We start from the raw sequence: 13,333 nt of genomic DNA, 5'->3' as shown, positions 1-13,333 counted from the left end.
GAATTATCACTGATTGGTAGAGGCTAATCTGACGGCTGAAACGTTCTGTAATATTAAATCGCAGGTCATATTAAACAGTCACTGCAGGCGTTCTCAGTTCAACAGTCGCTCCCTCCTCTCTGTTTTCCATCTGCCAGACTGGAGCTTCAACAGGACGACAGAGGATGGACAAATGCTGGAAAAAAAGACACGGTGAGTGACTTTTCACAATACTGTTATCACGACACAACAACAACCTCAGATAATGATGTTAAAATGTTAGGGGAACTTTACATCAAAATCTGTTTACAAGTCTTAAGAAATACTGCTACTGCATATGTGAAAAAAGTTGAAAACTTTTATAAAGCGATAGGAAGCTATGTGAAATATATATCAGCTCTTCATCTCTAATTGAGGCTAGCAGCTCAAGGCTACATAAACCAGTACTTGCATCAGACCCCTCAATCTCAGCCCAAACTGTCAGTGGTCAAGTTGAATTGTGGGTAATATAGGCACTAGGTTTTGACAATTTATTTAATTTAATGATTTAAAGGAAAAATCATATCTGTGGTTCTGCTGAATGAATTTTGTCCATTGTTTGTCTGACAGTGTCACAGGAGTGTAATGCTTATCGGTGGTGTACACAGGAGTATAGTGAATACTAATGTGAATGATTTACTGGAGACACAAGTGATTTTAATCAATAAAACGTAGCATATTTTTCTCCTATGATACATGATCCAAAATTCTTCATTGAGCACTGACCTCTCTGAAGGTTCCTGGTGTCAATCACATCTGTCCAGCTGCCCACAGTGGCACCATGAGAACATAGGAGAGTGTCATGGTCCATCCAACATTACACTCATCGCAATTTCAATTACCACAGGTATACAGATGATACACAATTGTACTGTACATCTCTGGTTTATTTGTCAACCCCAGTTCTGTGTTTGCTCTTACTGCCTTTGAGGTTCTCCATCTACAACTAAAATAGAAAGGAAGATGCTGCACTCAGTGTTTGGCTTTCTGACTATCAAGGTATTTCTTTACATAAATAGTCAAATCACAACATTAAAAAGACATTATTAAGTTAATTGGTAAGAGATTTTTGCTCACCAAAAATCCAGCCCATTGCCAGGCATTGACATACAGCCATAAAGTCCTGGCAGGCTCTGGTGCAACCATAATAATCAATAAGCTGAAATACATAAATGCCTCCCTAGAACAGACAAAGACAACTGACGTTATTCACAACAATGTGCTCATAAGTTAAAATATGCTTTTCTGTCAATATTCGCTTTACCTCAGTGACAAGGATCAGGTGTATGAGGAAGAAGAATGAACAGACGAAGAGGACAAAGATCTCGTGCCTCACTTGTGTACGCAACAGCTTCGGAAACAAGTCGGTCACAGAGGTGATAACACTCTCTACCGTCACAAACTGGGGACAAAATGAAATTAGCTGTACTGTGATTGAAGTGCACCTTCAGTTACAATGAATGAATGGGTGGTGCAGTAATCTTACATGTGTGTCGACACTCAACAGAATGAGCATCAGGAAAAAGCAGACACTCCAGAACTGTGGCAAAGGCATCATCGCTGCAGCCTGAGGGTAGACAATGAAGGCTAAACCTGGGCCTGTGTATTAGAATTAAACAAGAAGAGAGTCAATATTGATACGCTATATGTATATCTCTCTGTTTGGTTTTTCAAACATTACATTTTTTAGGAGTTATACCTGACTCAGCTACATTATCGACAGTAACACCCTGTTTCTGAGCCATGAATCCAAGCACAGAGAAGACGACAAATCCAGCAACAAAACTGGTCCCACTGTTCAGTAAACAGATCCAAAAACAGTCTCTAGAGGTCAACGTAAGACAGAGAAGAGACCCTTGTTATTTTTGTTTTGACATTTCAACAGTTGCCTTAAAATATGAAATATGATCGCAAAACCTTCCTGTAACCTCTATAGGAGAAAATTCACGTGGTATCCCAATAACACTTACTTGTAACAGTTGTTGTTGTACTCATTGTAGCTGCCCAGAACATTTAGAGTCCCTATTGTCAGGCTATAGGAGAAGAATATTTGAGAACCTGCCTCTATCCACACCTGTAATGTGAAGAAAAATACACACACTCATAATTCTTCAGATGATTGTACTCTTAGCCACACTCTTGGTATGGCTGGAGGGATGGTAATGTTGGCTGAACAGTCAGTCAATTCACCTCTTTGGTCAGGAGTGAAGTATCTCAACAATACTGAATGGATTTGCATTAAATTCTGTACAGGCTTGTGCCCAGAGGATGAGTCTTATTGACTTTGGTGATCCTCTGACTTTTCCTCTAGCTCCACCACGAGGTTCACATTTGTGTTTTTGAGTGAAATGTCTTGAAAACTCTTACATGGATTACCATGAAAGTTGGTACAGACATATATGTTCCCCTCAGAATAAATTTTAATTGCTGTTCATCCAGCACCATCCCATCAGCCTCATGTGTTTAGTGCTACTTAGCAAATATTAGCATACTAAAACACTCAACATAGATGGTGAACATGGGAAAAATTATAACTGCCAAACATCAGCATGGTGACATTGGCATTTAGCTCAAAGCACTGCTGCAGTACTGTGTAGCCTCACAATTGAGCTAAACTCTAATACACATATCTGTTCTAGTGGTCCACACGAACACATGAAATTATCTAAAATATAATTAATCCAAAAACGTTGTGTTTCACTTTAATAATACCCAAGAAAATCTAAAGTCTTCAAACTGGTCACCTCAAGGTTAGACAGCTGGTTCAAATCTGGATAGAGGTAAAAGTAGATTCCTTCCCATGCTCCAGGTAAAGTCAGTCCCCTGATGAGCAATATGAGGAGCATCACGTAAGGCAGGGGTCCCCAAACTTTTTCCTGTGAGGGCCACATAACTTTTCCCTTCTCTGATGGGGGGCCGGGTTCAGTTTGTAACAGAAAAAGTGTGACAATTGCAGGGGTGCCTAAACGTAAAAATTTATTGTTTTCCAGAAAGCCACACATAACCAAATAACCCTTTCCGGGTTCTTCACAGAAAAAAAAGTCAGGAAATAAATAATAACACTATTAATGAAATAAATAATAATAGTTCAGGGGGCCGGGCCAAATGTGGGGGCGGGCCGTATCTGGCCCGCGGGCCTTAGTTTGGGGACCACTGACGTAGGGGAAAGTGGCTGTAAAGTAGGCTACCTTTGAGAAAAAAATAAAACAAAGAAAAAACACAATTTCCCTCATCTTTTTTTAATAATGCCTATAGTTTAAAATTCTTAAAGTATTTCCTCTGACCTTTCCAGAAGATCTGACACCTTTCCAAATACTAAAGTAGCAGACCACCCAACAAGCCAGCAGACACAGAGCCAGCTCCCATCTCACACTGCCCAGCTCCTCAATGCCTCCAGACATGGCCAGCACACGGTGTCTGAGAAGAGCGGAAATTTGAAAACAAAAAATACTGGCATCATGCTGTTTTATCTTTTTCATATCAACTCTGACAGATTATTGGATACCGTCCTTGCATAAAAGACATTTTTTCACTCCTGCTCACTTCATAGTGATACAGTAGGCTAATTTACATTTCATTATTAGTTAGACTCACTCCCAGAACTCGATTGCAGCAGCTGTGGTCTGATTTGCTGTCAGATTAGATGAATTGAAAGTCTGAAGACCGACACATGTTGCTTGTAAAGTTAATTTTCAGTAAAATAGCTGAAGTCATAAAGTTTCATCATGAAATAACAATATCCAATTCCTGAAAAAATGAAAAAATATGGTTTAAAATGTTCATATCCGTGGAGGTAATTCAAATTTACTTTTGTGACACGTCAGACCAGCTTTAAATGTCTAGTATTACATTATAGAATGTGTGATTTAGGCTTTTTCTCCTGTTGATCTTGCATTTTATCTCAACACGCATCAACTCACCTCGTGCGAGTGGACACAGTTTCCTCCAGCAGGTGATGAATCCTTCCTGGGTGTACTGACCACTTGAAGTCTCCAGCAGGAACAGAGGAATCACAACACAGCTAACAGACCATATGGCACCAGAAAAGCACCTGTGGTAAATACAACACATGTCTTATCATTGAAATGACAAATTAAATTACAAGTTTTAAGTCACTCATCGCTCATCAACCAAAAAAAATCCCATTTGCATGGTATAATATTCACCTCCACTGTTCTTGTAGCAGAGGTAAGGAAATCTCCACACGTTACCCAAGCTGACCACATTTCCTGCAACAATCAGAATATATTCAGTTTTATTTGTCCACTGTCCTCTGTCTCCATCCCTCATCTGACTTTCCATTTTTCTTCTTTCTCTGTTCATCTCAAGATCAAGAACATAATTTCTGTGTGTGTTTCCATGTGATTTGGTTACTCCAAAATACTAAAAACTTATCTTTGCTGCTTTTATAATGTATCTTTATTTAATCTGTCTACACCCTGCCCTTGGTACATAGAGTACAACATAAATTACACACAAGTAATTCCATTTCCAACTCCAAGGGGCTGATGATAAGTTTTCGTTTTGCCAAACCCAGAGGAGCAGTCACAACCTGATTACAATAACCCTGTTGAACTCCTGGTCCCTCAGAAATTCAAACTTATTTCAATTGTATGTTTGTGGAATGTTAGGGCAAATCCAGTTGCTCGTTTTGAAATGGGAAATAGATAATAGTACAGGGCTTTTTTTATCGTCTTTCACTTGTTTTGGATTATTGCAAGGCAATGTAACTAATCCAGTGTAAGACCCAAACTATGTGCATATCTGAAAAGATTCATGTATGAACTAAGTATGCAGCCACTGGTTATTTCCATAATTAATTAAACATGTTTGATTTACTTATGGAAATAACCAGTGGCTGCATACTTAGTTCATACCTGAATCTGTTCAGATATGCACATAGTTTGGGTCTTACACTGGATTAGTTACATTGCCTTGCAATAAATCCAAAACAATAAGTGAAAGACGATAAAAAAAAAGCTTTCAGGCTTCAAGTTTTACATAAGGTAGGGAATGTTGGGTTGAGTGACAGGTGACGTCACAGTTTGCGAGTTGCTCGGTGTCTAACGGCAGGTCACATCACCTACTTCCAGTTAGTGACCTCCCAGCCAGTTGCTGGCTCCTTTTGGATAATATTTCATACAAATATTTCACTAATAATATGCTTTGCGGTGTGGGTAGTTGACTAACAGAACGTGGGGAAGTCTGTGCTCCGGTTTTATGAGGTGAGTAAAATTCGAGTATTATTTCGCTATAGTTAGCTCTAATTAGCAGGTATTCATGTGTGCGTTCACCATACCTGGTTTGTTAGCTTAGCTTGTCAACTGGCTAATTAGCCAGCAAATAGATTAGCCCTTGAGCACGACGCCCAGCTAAGCTAATGGAGGAATATATTTGACACAGTTAAAACTACATGACATGCACTTAAGTCTCAGCTCCAATCTTCAGTAACATATGAGTGACGTCACCAAGGCTACGTCCATCTTTAATCAGACTTTATGATTTAGACCTATTGAAATCTCCTCTAGAAGCTTATATACAGAATGATAGCTGAAGTTTTTATTAAAGTTGACTTCTCAGGTCACACTAAGCTGTCACGGCAGATGTCCTCAGTTCCACACTTGTCCCCTCCTCTCCCAGTTTTCTCCTCTGCCAAGCTGGATCTCCAGCAGGACGACAGAGGACTGACAAACGCTGGAAAGTAGGACAAAAGTGAGATAAGTCAGTTTCCATACTAATTGTGAAACCTACAGGAGACATTTTGAGTCCTTAACCATGCTGTACCTTCACTTAAATGCATCAAGCAGGCTAAACATTCTTATCTCCTTATTTTTATTTTTCAGTTTGAATTTCTATTTACCAACCCTTAAGGCTTTTTCGTCGCAAAAATGTTCTCAAATTCCTCTGCAGACTTATCTTCTGGTTTATGACCCGTGAAATTTCAGAGATAAAAACATAGAATGAAAAATAATAAATCAAAATTGAAATATTGAAACAATAGTATATATTTTATTATGGTTCATCAGACAAAAGGGAAATTACATTTACTCCCAGAACTCAATGGCAGCAGAGGTGATGTTGGTCTGATTTGCTGTCACATGAGATGAATTGAAAGTCTGAAGACCGGCACAGTGAGCTGAGTTTGGGGAACAAAGAAAGATTCCATTGAGGTTAACTGGAGACTCTGTTGGGACCCTGGCGACTTAACTTCAACGTCTCACCTGTGTTCCAGGTGTTCTCACAGCTGGCCCAGGGGATCTGGGATCTGAACGAGAACACCAGGTAGAAGAGAGCCCAGGCTTCAATTAAAATGTAGATGAAGAAACATAGTGAAATCACCAGTTGTCCAAATCCAATTCCTACAGTCAAATACAAACCACAATTTTTTAAAATGGCACCTGCTGAGCAATAAAAAATTAGCAAAACTCATTTCTGGAAAATATTAATTTCCTATCTTTGTGTAAAAGCCTTTTCTTTAAAGTGTGATTTGTGGCTTTTTCCCCATTTTGGCTGCACATTGTAGTTCAACTCAAATCATCCCACCTTGTGCCAGTGGACACATTTTCCTCCAAGACGTGATGAATCCTTCCTGGGTGTACTGACCAACTGAGCTCTCCAGCAGGAACAGAAGGATCCCACACACCACAGCTAACAGACCGTATGGGACCAGAAAGCCACCTTAATATGTGCACAGAGAGATATGTGTGCTCATAGTAAATTAGACAAATTAGATTTGTTTAATCAAGCTCTGCTAAATTCATGACATGTAAGAGTCATCTCCACCATTCTTCTAGCAAAGGTAAGTAACTCTCCACCAGGCCGATCACATTTCCTGCAACAACCAGAATAAATTCTGTTTTTTTTCCCACTGTCCTTTGTCTCCAACTTCTCTCTGCCTTTCGCTTTTCCTCCTGGCTTTGGTCCCCCAGAAATCAAGTAACTGGTCCATTGTGTGTTTCTGTTATGACTCCAAAATTCTGCTGCTTTTATACATGTTTCACCGAATTTGACTACATCCTTCCCTCAACCCTAACCTGTCATCTTTAAAAACAAAATCAGTTCTAGCTTTGAGGGGGCTACCTCCCTGTTTTGCAATAGCCAGTGTAGCTCATCAATAACAAATTCAGTCACAACTTCTTTCTGAAAAGACATTTGCGATGTTCTGAATTTGTATGATTTACCCCCATCATTCTTGTTGCAAAGATGGGATAATCTCCAAATGCTGCCAAAGTCATGCACATTTTCTAAAACAACCAGCACCTAAAATACATGTGATATACAGTATATAAGGATTCCACTGTGCTGTGATGCCAGTGTTCCAGATGTTTTGTGTCTTAAGTGGTCAGCTTCTTTAAAGATACTTTATATGTTATGGAGAAACAGACAGTTTGTAGTCTGTTTTTTACTACTGCTATATGTTACATTTACAGTATATGCACACAGAAAATTGTTCTTTGCCTTTGATTTGGATAGTAATTAGGACATGATGTAAATTTGCTGAAATCTTTCATTTTCTGGCCCATAGCCCTACATTACAGTGAAGATGTAAATGGACAGGTTTGGTTTTGGCATTAAGTCAATTTTATTTATATAGCTCATATCACAAATTTACCTCAAGGGGCTTTACAATCTGTACATCATATAATACCCTCGATCCTGAGACCCTTGATTTGAAACAGGAAAGATTATTCAAAAAGCCTTGAAAGGGGAGGGAAAAATGGAGGAAACCTCAGGAAGAGCAGACATTCTGTGGATAACCAACGATGTAAAATAGAGTATCAGGATGATAAAATTATAGATAGATTGTAAACATGCAAACCAACTTTACCATTTTCATTTTATAATTTATGACAGCTAGTAGATGCCCTTTTTATTTTACAGAAGCACACCAATAATTAATGATTTAAGTAGTAGTAGTTAATGTGATTTTTCAGTTAAACGGTCACTGCAGACGTCCTCAGTCGTCAAGAGAAAGTACACTAATATTTGATAACTGAGATAACTTTGAAGGTTTAGGGATGCTGCTACATAGAAGTGAGAAGTAACCAGCATGTGAATTTACTTTATAACTGACCTAATGATTGAACTGTGTAGTTAATGTGACTTTTCAGTTAATATTAAGCTGTCACTGCAGATGTCCTCAGTTCCACAGTCGTCCTCTCCTCTTCCATTTCTCTTCTCTTCCAGGCTGGATCTTCAGCAGGACGACAAAGGACGTACAAACGCTGCAACACAGAGATGAACAAGATGAGTGAGTAAGTTTAAACACTGTAACTATAATGACACTCAGACAGGACATTTTGACCCCAGAGTTGAATTAGATTTGAGCCCTGACCTGTCGGAAGGTTCCTGGTGTCAAACACATCTGTCCAGCTGCCCACAGTGGCATCATGAGAACAGAGGAGAGAGTCATGGTCCATCCCAGTGTGTACGCCCAGTCAGGGTAAATGTACCAGCTGTTAATCTTGAGGTGTGTGTAACCAACCAGGTACAGGATGAAGGAAATCTGTGAAGGTTTGAGGAATTATGGTTTAAGGTTAAAGAAAAACAGAATAATAATATAGTTTAACTTTGAAATCGTAATTTGTCCGATACTATGTTTATGAGTAAATGTCTGCCAAAGTAATGACATCCCTATTATCCTTTGCACTGCTGTGCCAAACTGATTTGGAGGCATGGCAGCTGACTCTAAGTCTTTCAATCAGAGCAATACAGCTATATTTTGTTTCTCTTTAAAACTTATTTGACTCACCAGTGACAGCAGAGGGATGATGTATTTCCAGCACAGTTTGAAGAAAACAGATGGTCTCTGTCCCGTCATGTCCTCAATGTTTTTGATAACACGGTCAGCACCTAAGAAGTTCAGATTGTACATTTAGTCACATTATCTGAAAACATTTTTATTATATTTAATCATATATTGCAAAAGGCTAAGACAAGAGTTTGATCCAAACAACTGGACGACCTGTTAAGATAAATATTTGCTGATCAGTATGAACAAAGCTAGACTGCACATTAGACCAATTTTAAAGTCATATTAAGTTTTATTTATTCGTATTTCAGAGCACTGTGGCTGATATATGACTGTAATTGAGGTGGGAGGATGAATAATCTGATCAAAACTGTTGGTTACACTCAAATAGTCAGAGGATATGTATTGGACATACCTGGCCTGGCGTCACTCACAAGCTATTAAAGAGTTCATAGTTAGGACATGTTAAGTTTACGGACCCAAAACGATTTACTTTTTCAATCTTCCCACCATGAAACTATCAAATGGATATAAAATAAAGACAAAGGATCGTTCTTTCAAGAAGACACCAGCTATTATCAAATTATAGAGAGATGTATGACCAGGTCATGGGTCAAACGGTCAGCTCCAGAGGTTCAAGTAAATTAACATAACATCAACAACCAAAATCTCTATTTTCACTTACCAAAAATCCAGGCTATAGCCAGACACTCAGATAAAGCCATACAATAATGACAAGCTCTGGTACAACCATAATAATCAATGAGCTGGAATATGTAAATTCCTCCCTACAACAGGAAGAGAGAAGATTTAGTGACAAAAGTTTGGGAATATTCTGGGATGTAGGAATATTTGTTCACCTCAGTAACCAAGGTCAGATGTATGAAGAAGAAGAGCAAACAGATGAAGAGAACAAAGATTTCAGACCGTCCTGCTGCACGCAGGAGCTTCGGAAACAAGTCGCTTATTGAGGTGATAAAACACTCGACTGTCACAAACTGGAGACAAAATAAAACAAGCAAATTATTACATTTTTGTGGCCAAAAAGCAGTAGTTATTATTTATGCGGTAATAACAGCAAAACATCTTACATGAGGGTCAACACTGAGGAAAAAGAGCATCAGGAAAAAGCAGACACTCCAGAACTGTGGAAAAGGCATCATAGCTGTAGCCTGAGGGTAGACAACGAAGACCAAACCTGGACCTATGAATTAGATGTTGACAAGAAAGAGACATTTAGAGAGTATTTATTTACTCTTCCTGTATTTGGACCTAAAACCAAACTTAAGTTGCTTGCCATTTTAAACCTTTTTATTTACCGGACTCGGCCACATTGTCAACGGTAACACCCTGTTTCTGTGCCATGAATCCAAGCACTGAGAAGACGACAAATCCAGCAACAAAGCTGGTCCCGCTGTTCAGTAAACAGATCCAAAAGCAGTCTCTTCATAGAAATAGAACGCATTTTAAAAGTCAAGCACCCTTTAAACTTAATTTTGTTGTGCAGGTTATACTCACTTGTAACAGTTGTTGTTGTGCTGATTATAACTGCCCAGAACATTTAGAGTTCCTATGGCCACACTGTAGGAGAAGCATATTTGAGATCCTGCCTCTATCCAGACCTGTCATGAGACAAAAAATCTTATATACATGAGTGTACAGGAGTCTCGTACAATAAAAGTAATACTGTAAGTGTCTTAAGCAGATCAAAATGGTCATTTTTGTTTTGCTCTTCAGACTCAGAGTAATGTTATAGTCATACTTTGTGTCTTCACTTGCAGAAGTCTTTAGAAGAGATTTTTTTAAGGTGGTTCCACTTGGCGCTCAAACCTGAAGCCAGCACAGAAAGCTGTTGTAGCCAAGTTCTCCTAAGAGACTCAAACACTCATTAATTTACTGGAGGAATGTTAGTGCCTAGATAAGTAGTTAAAAACAGTTTGAACTGGTTTCAAAATTTCATCAATAGGACAACTTGAAGGTTGTTGTGTGACTAGAAGATTACCAACCATGCAGTCTGGATGATCCATCTCTAGTGTACCAGGAAGTGACTTGATAAACTGTACATGGTAATTGTATCATAATAAAATACCTCAAGGTTAGCCAAACGGGTCATGTCTGGATAGAGGTAAAAGTAGATTCCTTCCCATGCTCCAGGTAGAGTCAGTCCCCTGATGAGCAGTATGAGGAGCATCACGTAGGGGAAAGTGGCTGTGAAATATGCTACCTTTAAATAAAAAAAAATAAAATAAAAAAAAAAAGGAAAAAAAAAAATCAAAACATACGTGTTCTTATCTTTTCTGAAACTACAAATGATGAAGATAATTAATGAAAATATGTTATGAGTATTTGTTTTCTGAATTGCATATATACCAAATGTGTAACATTTTAGACAAAATATTTCCTCAGGACCTTTCCAGTGGACTTGACACCTTTCCAGATACTGAAGTAGCAGACCACCCAACAGGCAAGAAGACACAGAGCCAGCTCCCATCTCACACTGCCCAGCTCCTCAAGGCCTCCAGACATGGCCAGCACACGTCGTCTGAGTAGAGGACAAGTTTAAGAGGTACTACACTATACTAAGGGTTACCAGGCAAAAGGAAACGGTCATGTCAACTAAACTCTTTAGATGTTTTATATTTTATGGTAATTATTGTTCCCACTTTGCCACAAAATGAATTTGGACTCACTCCCAGAACTCAGTGGCAGCAGAGGTGGTGTTGGTCAACATGGTCTGGTTTGTTGTCATGTTTGGTGAGGGAGAATCCAAAATCTGAAGACCTATACAGTTAACTGATTAAAGGGGACACACAAATGATTGTGATTAAGATTAAAATTAAGATATGGTGATTAAGTGATACAGATTAAGAGTGGATGTTTGCAATTACCTTGTGAATCATCCTGAAACAGTTATAGGCTGCACAGTGCAATGAAAGATCACTTACAAGTACAATTGGCAGTGCACAAATAATGTCTGGATTTATAACAAACAGTATGGAAGCCCTGAGAGGCGAGTGGGGAAAAAAAAAAATTCTGTGAGGATTTTTAAAAAATTTTATCTGTAATACTCATTTCAACCACAAGAGTCTGAAGTGCACCTCTACCCCAGTCTTAATAGGACTAAAAACAGTCATAGTTTCTTACAGGTGATTTTTCATTTTTCCATCTACTGGAAACACAAGCTACATGTATTGTTTGTGAGCTAGCTATTTAACATTGCCGTCATGGCTTTCTTTTAGGTGGAAACTTATTTTAATCAGCAAAGTCTTTCTGACAGGAAGGTTTTAGGAGGTCAGATGAGATAGTGAGCTACAAAGCCCATATAATGAGCCAGCCACAGTGTATGTATGGGTAAAACATCAGGCTTTCACCTAAAGAAATTACAGATAAATTGCAAGTTTTTGTAACAAACTTAAAATTGATCAGTTACTGATAACAGCCTTTTTGAAAATTCAAGTTTATCAAGTAAAAATGTCTCTAATATTTGCCTTTATTGTACAATTTGTGAGATTTACTATATATGATATTTTATAATTTATATTAACTAAATGCTCAAATATATGCAGTCCCTATGATTCCTGCATTTCCAAGTAACTATTTGTACTATATTATTTATTTCCAGTTAATCTCTCCTTGCTGAACTCGCAGATGTAGACAGAACAACAGGGTAATACGTGTAATTTAGAATGAGTGTTTCACCACATTACATGATCGTGTTTAATCTAACCGTGGCCACTGTAATGCTCTGTTTATATAACCTGTTTGTGTGCTTTAGAAATTGAAGGTAAATTCCATAGAGTCACATTTACCTGTATTCCAGGTGTTGTCACAGTTGGCCCAGGGGAGCTGAGATGTGAATGAAAACACCAGGTAGAAGAGAGCCCAGACTTGGATTATGATGTAGCTGAAGTCATAAAATGTCCTCACCAAATGCCCGTATCCTATTCCTAAAACACAGAATATTAATTGCGAACGTTTTCTAGGGTAATAAAGATTTAAGTCTTTCAAATATTTATTTCAGCCACATATTGAAGTGTGACTTTTATGTTTTTTTTCTTCTGCTGACTGCATCTCACCTTGTGCCAGTGGACACAGTTTCCTCCAGCAGGTGATGAATCCTTCCTGGGTGTACTGACCACTTGAAGTCTCCAGCAGGAACAGAGGAATCCCACACACCACAGCTAACAGACCATATGGCACCAGAAAAGCACCTGTAGTAAATACAGGGACATATGTTGTCATGGAAATGACAAATGGATTCAGCAATATCCTTTAATTGCCCGATCTCACTATTAATTTTCCAGTCCACTAAACAAAAAATAATGCAGCTCTACTAAAGACAAAGTTAGTATGATTCACCTCCACCGTTCTTGTAGCAGAGGTAAGGAAATCTCCACACATTACCCAAACCGACTACGTTTCCTGCAACAACCAGAATATATTCAGTTTTATTTGTCCACTGTCCTCTGGCTCCATTCCTCATCTGATTTTCCGTTTTTCTTCTTTCTCTGTTCATCTCAAGATCAAGAACTAAATTCCTGTGTGTGTGTTTCTGTGTGATTC

At 38.6% G+C, this 13,333-nt stretch overlaps 1 protein-coding gene and 1 pseudogene across 1 annotated transcript; both read right to left on the bottom strand.

Annotated features, from left to right (window-relative positions):
- Positions 1 to 70: 70 nt before the first annotated feature.
- Positions 71 to 6,967, bottom strand: LOC111668421 (sodium- and chloride-dependent GABA transporter 3-like; annotated as a pseudogene).
- A 625-nt stretch (positions 6,968 to 7,592) lies between these two features.
- On the bottom strand, positions 7,593 to 13,319 carry LOC111668462 (sodium- and chloride-dependent GABA transporter 3-like). The gene is made up of 14 exons (XM_023424543.2): positions 13,130 to 13,319; positions 12,847 to 12,981; positions 12,580 to 12,717; positions 11,461 to 11,563; positions 11,180 to 11,312; positions 10,860 to 10,994; positions 10,289 to 10,392; positions 10,090 to 10,214; positions 9,862 to 9,974; positions 9,631 to 9,768; positions 9,456 to 9,558; positions 8,771 to 8,871; positions 8,354 to 8,524; positions 7,593 to 8,243 (listed from the first exon to the last, which is right to left on the bottom strand). The coding sequence occupies exons 1-14, from the start codon at positions 13,284 to 13,286 to the stop codon at positions 8,136 to 8,138; spliced, it is 1,764 nt and encodes a 587-aa protein (XP_023280311.1). The 5' UTR covers positions 13,287 to 13,319; the 3' UTR covers positions 7,593 to 8,135.
- Between the last annotated feature and the right edge of the window lie 14 nt (positions 13,320 to 13,333).

The sequence above is a fragment of the Seriola lalandi genome, unplaced genomic scaffold (genome assembly GCF_002814215.2).
Source record: "Seriola lalandi dorsalis isolate HSWRI2012SDOR001 ecotype SW California unplaced genomic scaffold, Sedor1 jcf7180002054736, whole genome shotgun sequence".
Lineage (NCBI taxonomy): Eukaryota > Metazoa > Chordata > Actinopteri > Carangiformes > Carangidae > Seriola > Seriola lalandi.
This window is presented reverse-complemented; position numbering and strand designations above follow the sequence as displayed.